Source organism: Haplochromis burtoni, unplaced genomic scaffold (assembly GCF_018398535.1).
Source record: "Haplochromis burtoni strain Fernald_Lab_line unplaced genomic scaffold, NCSU_Asbu1 Contig_477, whole genome shotgun sequence".
Lineage (NCBI taxonomy): Eukaryota > Metazoa > Chordata > Actinopteri > Cichliformes > Cichlidae > Haplochromis > Haplochromis burtoni.
In genome coordinates this window covers 405,689-413,448 of record NW_024582838.1, presented here as the reverse complement: position 1 = coordinate 413,448, position 7,760 = coordinate 405,689, and the positions used below count along the sequence as shown (strand labels likewise).

Genomic DNA, 7,760 nt, shown 5'->3' with positions numbered 1-7,760 from the left:
GATGTTCAGTGCTTATTCAGTGCTTTTTTTTAAGTCTATTTACAGCCAGAAAAGATTGTATTCATTTTAATGAATGATAAGATAGAGCCTTATGTTAGGAAAGCTTTACGTTACTGCTCAGTGTCGTTGAAAAGTCCAGGAAGAGATTACTGAACTACCAGTAAATGAAACTCCTTCCCACTTTCCTTCAGTGGAGCTTCTGAGGGACAAGATTGTTGCTGACATGTTATTGCTCACACAATCTAAATTACTACGACTTTGAAGTTTGAGCCTGTTGTGAAATGATTCTTTTTATGGACTAGTAATCAATGCCAGGGCAGGAACGCCTCAAAAGATGGATTAACAACAGGCCTCACATCCTCACTTTCTGATCATCCGTGGTTGTTATGTCTTGTTTTTTTTACATTTAATTACATGCCCGTTCAAAGAGCTTTATTATATAAGATGAAGACTCTGCAACACATAGAAACCAGAAAGGAGGAAGAGAAGAATGTGGTGTGACACACAGAGTACGTGAGCTGGTAGAGGGAAACTATAAGCATGAGGGATTGTTGCTTGAGACAGAAAAATATGACACAATGCATTTACTCTCCCCCAATTTTATTTCTTTGTAAATAGAAAACCATGTCCATTTAGAAAGCAATAAAACATTTTTTTAAAGAAAATCAAACCATGATGACAGCACAGTAACTGCTTGTGTGATCAGTGTTATAAATCATGTTGTAATGCTGCAACAAGAGCATAAAGCCAACAGAGCCCTACAGTGGAAGTTCACAGGCAGGGGCATGAAAAGAGGAAATGATTTACCATCAAACCTGTAAAACTAGACAGGAATGACACGCCTCTCATGTCAACATAAGAGGAATTGATTTGGAAAAAAGAGAAAACCATATGCGAGCAATCAAAGTGCTGCTGCTACTCAAGCTTGAAGTGGAAGCCAGACACCCACGTCACCCATTTAGAAGATCTGTGATAGAGTTTGTGTATCCCCCACTATGGAGCTAGTTTCATGTTCATGCCTGCAAAACACCACACACGCACGCACACACACACACACACACACACACACACACACACACACACACAGACACACACACCGACAGACAGAACGACACACACACACACACACACAGACACACACACACACACACACACACACACAGACAGACACGCACACACACAGACACGACACACACACCCCACACACACACACACACAACACACCCACACACACACACACAGACAGACACAGCACAGCAGCACACACACACAGACACACACACACAGCACACACACACACACACACACACACACACACACACACACACGCACGCACACACACACCACGCACGCACACGCACAGCACACACGCACGCACACACCACGCACACACAGCACACGCACGCACGCACACACAGACGACACACAGACACACACACACACACACACACACACAGACAGCAGCAGCACACAGACACAACGCGCCACACAGACAGACACGCACACACAACACACACACACACACACACACACACACACACACAGACACGACCACACACACGCACACACAGCACACACACACACCCACACACACACACACACACGCACACACAGACACACACACACACAGACACGCCACACACAGACACGCACACACAAACACAGCACACACGCACACACACGACACACACACACACACACGACACACACACACACACAGACACACACACACACACACAGACACACACACACACACACACACACACACACACACGACACACACACGACACAGACACACACACACACAGACACACACAGCACACACACACACACACACAGACACACACACACAGACACACACACACACACACAGACACACACAGACACACACACAGACACACACACACACACACACACACAGACACACAACAAAAGACACACAGACACACACACACCCACACACACACACACAGACACACACACACGCGCACACAGACACACACACACAGACACCATGAAATGTAAAAGCAGACTGTGCAAACTCTTTGGTGAGAGAGCTTAAGGAAAAGAAAACTACACCACAACTGACAGGGCTGTACAACTGTCCCACATACACATTTCAGCAGATTGTAAAAAATGGAGCCTGCAAATTCAATAAATTAGAAAATAATGAATTGCAGATTCAGCAGTTGGGTCTACAGAAATTAACAATACAAAATATATATATATATAAAAAAGAAACAAACAGTGTTAAGTCATATCACCAAAACCATAAGAGTAAATGTGAAAGAAAACCACCTAAATTTGCTTTCCAAAGAAGTGGCCCTGGCAGTCACTGAGCTCTGATTGGAGTTTCATTCATTTGTAAACACACACAACCAGCAACCGAATGTAGTTCTGAGCCCTGCTGGTCTGAGAGGACAGGGACACCAGTCTGCTTTGAACACACACGCCACATATAACATTGAAAGACTTTACTGAGGCGAACATTAATAACCAAATTAACTAGTAGCCTGACAGGTAACGTATGCGCAAAAGGAGCCCCGGCAATAATCAGGAAAGAGAACAGACTGCCCGGACTACTTCTGGGAGCTGCTCATTAGGATGTTTCTTTAAAAAAAGAAAGATATTTTAAAAATATATCAATGTGAATTATTTAATTTCATTAAAAAATAAATTAAGCAGTGAAACTACTACTAAGAAGGGAAAGTGAGTTCAATTAATGACAACCCAGCACTTCTTACGCTGTCCTAACTGACCCATTGTTGCTGGCCAGCCTCCTGAAGCCGTGGTTGTTCTTCTCAAGCCAGAGCTCAGCCAACTGCTGGGTGGAGCCATGCGAGGAAGCTCTGGAGCCCAGGCACATCTTGTATTGCTTCACATCCAGGTGGGGGTCACATGTGACTAGATGATGAACGTGAACTATTCCTGTGTCTGTGCTTCTAAACAACTTGATCCCTGACTGGACGAATTTATTATAAAGATCTACATCCTCTAATCCCCAGCCCTGTATGGAAGTGTCGAAGCCTCCAGCTCGAACCAGGTCTCTCTTGTATACACAGACAATCCCAAATCCGTAGTTCCTCCACAGGCCTGTTTTAGAGGTGAAGACGTAGTGGTTGTTGCTGGGGACCTTCCCAGCATATACTACTTTAGGGTCATACTGACTGAAGATGATGGGGAAGTACGTCTGCTCCCCCAGGACAGCGTTAGTCCGACATCTTTTGAGGAATTCACTGGAGAAAAGCAGATCCACATCACAGTAGAAAAGCAGGGAATCATTAGAGAAGTGTAAAGAACCAACTTCCAGAGCCAACGCCCTGGAGAAGGAACCAGGGACAGGCTTTATCTCCATCTCTGCTCGAGGATACTTCATGTGATACTCCCTCATAAGTTCCACCTGCTTCACCCGCTCAGTATTGTTATCTGTGCTAAAGAGCAGGATCAGTAGTTTAACATTTTGGTTGGGGATCAGACATACTCGCTCAAAGTTAGCCATGAAGCGCACAAAGATGTCATAGCGGCCTGACAGAGGTACCAGGATGTTAACCTTCTTTTCTTTGGGCTCCCTCTGATCCTGACCTGAGGTAGCCAGCTTGAAGGGCACCAGCATCTTGAGCGAGTTGGACAGAAATGAGAGGGAGTCTGATTCCTTGTTGATGTGGCTGGCCAGACCTCGGGCATCCATCTCCTCGTCCTCTCTGAATTGGATCTTACTAAAGGTCTGCTGCAGGTAGGCGTGTCTCCTTACAGGAACTGTCATGGTCTTTCCCTTGTGCTTCTTGTACAACAGCAGCAGATCCAGAACATATTCTGCCCCGTACAAGGGATTGACCCTCCTGTAGCCATACTGAATTTCTTTGAAATCAATAACACGACCACGTGTTTTGGCATTGGCGTTGATCATCTCCATCACTTGCATGATGATGTCATCCAGGGCCTGCCTTTGAGAGGAATCCATGCCACGGCGGGGTGGCTGACTGTCAGACGACGAGAACAGGTACTTTCCCGTCAGAAACTCCCACTCCAGAACTTCCTCTCGTTGATGGGGGTGGAAGCGCATGAACGAAGGGGGCATGCCGAGCTGGAGGTCCTCTCGGTCAGGCTCGACTGCTCCGTAGCGCCCCATCTGGACAATCTCCCTGTGCAGCTGAATGGTGTGGTGGCGCAAGTCTGCGATCTTGCGGCTGAGCATGTAGCTGTGAAGGCGATACTGGTAGGGAGGGTTCTTGTTGGGGTGAAGTGTGATGGCTCGATGAATCTTGCTGTTGTGGAGATCTCGTATGTAGCCTTTCTTGTTTGGTTCATAATTCTCATAGAAGAGCTGCTGCATCTGTGGAGACAGGACATCATTGCTTTAAAACCAGTTGGCACTGATTAAATAAACTCATGATAATGCTAATATCTGAATAGCCAATATACATGTGTGCATGTGTTTATTTCTATTTAAGTGCTTACTTTGAACACTGGCAGTTATTGTGTAGTATTTTGCTGATGAGATCTCCATGTGTTAAGGAGTATACTGCACACTGGTGAAAATACGAGTGTTAGAATATTTTTTAGGCCTGCTTTAGAAACCTCCGGCTCCTCGAATGGCACGAGCTTCACAGTGTAAATACTAGAGTCGCTGTTTTTGAGCTGTTAAAGAAGGCAGCACTTGTGACGCTGTCTTGCAATGAAGGTAGTATCAGAACGGCTGCAGTCTGTAAGTCTATTTTGAGAAGACAACTCTGGACAGGCTATACTGAAAACTGGACAGGAGCAGTCTGAGAGCAAAATGAAACCTACAGCTAAATATGATCACAGGAAGGGCAAGGGTCTGACTTTCTGTTTACTTTAACCTACATTTCAGTGCACCCAAGAGGGAAACCAGCCCATCAAAACACGCTGGAACTTCTTCATAATTGGAAGTAAAGTGGAAAGGAGACATCTTCAACCTTTAAATGTTTAACCATGTGAAAGCATGTGCAGCAGCAAGTAGAAACTGAAAAGACTTGCAGCAGATTTGTCTGACAGGATTTCTGATTATAGATCAGATTTGATATTTATTCAACCTGTGATTGCAAAGTATAACCCCAATTCCAAAAACGTTGGGATCAACACCCTTGTTAACTGATATCATTACTTTATGTTGACATATGATTATTTTGCTGAATGTATGTACTAACAGGCATGTTGCTGGCCATAGCACAATGGCATAATAGCCACAACTTAGCATGGTTTTAACTAGCATGAATCAGCCTTTTGAGATGACTATGCACATCTGAAAGCAGAATCGGTGCACATATGGTAAAATACGTGTTGCTTTACTTAATGTTTAAACGTTCAAAAAAGGTTATTATGAATTTAATAGCAGCACCAAGTCTCTTCTTGGTGTATCAGATGAGTTCTATAGAGACAGGTTTAGAGCAAGCTTTACTAAAGTGAGGAATAAAAGTGGTAGTTTTTTTGTTTTTGTTTTGTGAAACAGAAAAGTGTCCATTGCTGTACTTGAACCCACAACCTTCAGCACAGCAGCGGTAAAAGGCCAGCAATTTACCCACTAAGCTACTCGATCAAACACCACACTGATAAAACATACATTAGCCAGTTAAAAAAGAGCTACTTTAGAGGTGAGATCAGGACTATGGGCAGACACAGGCCAACCAATCCACAAATGATATTCATATGAGGGAGGCATGACATGAGAAAACCAGCTTTCTCTCTGCGTACCGGTGAGAAAGGCCCTCGTCTCACAAAATCAGTCATATTGATGTGCTTTAAAAACTTTGAGCATCCTGACAAGTTGCACTACATATTTGTATATTTTGGTGGGTGTAGAGTGAGTAAAAAATGTTTTTTTAAACTTCTTAAAAAACATATTTTAATTTTTGCGACTTGGGATTGTAATTTTGAGTCTAGTTGACGCTGATGTTGGAAGATCAGATAATCATCGGCTGACAGCTGCAATGTTTTCATGCCCCTCCCTCTATTGCTTCACCATTATTAACACCAACTCACTTCTTACTTAAAACTCATTATTGCAATTTCTTCACAGTCATTAACATCACAACATCCTGTCTAGCTAATCAACATAAACAGTTCTTTTGCAACGCCAAGCCAAGAAGAAGTCACAAGTAATTGCTGCAAGCTGAAACCTTGTATGCCTCATTTTAGGCCCAGCTGTTCTAGTGACTGTTCTTACTCATTACATACTCAGCGGCTGTTCCAAGGTCTCATCTCTTACACTGAATCCATTATGTTAGACACAACCCTGGGACGAGGCAGCAAAGATTTGTGCTTTTTCACTGAATCCTCAGACACTGCAAGTCTGTGTTTGACTCTAGGTATGTAAATAAGGACTTTAGTCTCAGGGGCCATATTTCCCTCGAATCCAACTGAATTCTCATTGGTCAGTCAATCATATTTTTTTATTTTCATAAGGAGAAAAGTGCTACATTAACAGTCCGCTATATTTGGCTGGGCGCAAAAAGAGACTGCTTATTAAAAACAGGGTGTCCGAGTTGAGTGGAGTACCTTTGAAATGAACGAAGGAAGAAAGGTTGCTGCGCTACCAGCACTGTTATAAAAGCTAAAAAATCTAATATCATCAAATATGCACAAGACAAATATGGGCAGAAAACAAACAGAACAGCCCAAACAATTATAGGCTTTCATGGCCTGTTAGGGTCAGCCGTAGGGTCAGCAGTAGGGTCAGCAGTAGGGTCAGCAGTAGGGTCAGTTCGTCAGTATTTCTTGTGCTATTATGGTTTGATATTTAGAAATCAAGACAATCTAGCCAGATCCTTGTTTAGCTGAAAATTCACTGTAAAACACAACTAAACAGCACAAGTTTGAGAATGATATGGTATCATAATGATGTTATGCAGTATATTAGGATTATACCACTGGACAATGGTGTAACCAATCAAAGAAGGAATTGATGATGGTTAAATGGTTAAATTATCACCTTAAAGATCTCATGACTGGATTTCAGTGCACCCCCAGTAACCCAAACATCATTTTTTATGGATTTAATTTAATTATTACGAGTTATTTTTAGAAAAGGATATTTAATCTCACCTCTAAACAGCAGTGTGCTAGATATCACAAATCTAAAACATGTCTGAAGATTCACCTGAAATTTTTAGCTGACAGTTCATGATTGCAATGAGCTCAACAGGGTTCATGCATTACAGCTTGACTTGCAGGCAAAGGAAAAAAGAAGCCTGAGGCTCACAGCAGGCGGTGAGGCCAGAGGGCCAGTATGCTTGCCATTCCGGCTGGGTTTAATCTGCAGGACAATAAGCAGTGCCTGCCTCAGAGTGCACTTTGCGAATCTAATTGGAGACAGCATTATGCTGCTGTAATTGGCTCTCTTGTATGCAGGGTTGATCTGTCTAAACAAATTTTTCAACTCGGGAAAAAATCCTCCCACACCAAAGACGGCAACACAATAGCTCTGGTATTGACATGTGTGATGGAAGGTGTTGTTCCAGTGACTGCGTTTAGACACTAGATGATTAGCCACCGAACCTGCAAACTCAGCCTGAGCGCTATTCCAACAGAGGTCGATTATCTTCTTAATAATCTCACCTATTCATTACATGAGTCTGGAAATTGTAGCTAATGTGAAAAAGAGAGCCTCAAATCAGAAGTACTCTGGAGTAACTCTTAAATGATTAACTTAAAGCAGTAACTTGTAAGCTGGAGAGGAAATGGCGTGTCACAAATTTAGAGGATCATCATTTAGCCTGGAGAAATAGTTTGCTGCTTTATAA

At 43.1% G+C, this 7,760-nt stretch overlaps 1 protein-coding gene across 1 annotated transcript in view; it reads right to left on the bottom strand.

Annotated features, from left to right (window-relative positions):
* Positions 1-1,952: 1,952 nt before the first annotated feature.
* chsy1 (chondroitin sulfate synthase 1) overlaps positions 1,953-7,760 on the bottom strand; it is a 31,635-nt gene continuing 25,827 nt past the window's right edge. Inside the window, exon 3 of the mRNA XM_005946239.3 lies at positions 1,953-4,333. Within this exon, the coding sequence (XP_005946301.1) occupies positions 2,741-4,333 (1,593 nt within the window). The 3' untranslated portion in view covers positions 1,953-2,740. The remainder of the gene's footprint in view (positions 4,334-7,760) is intronic.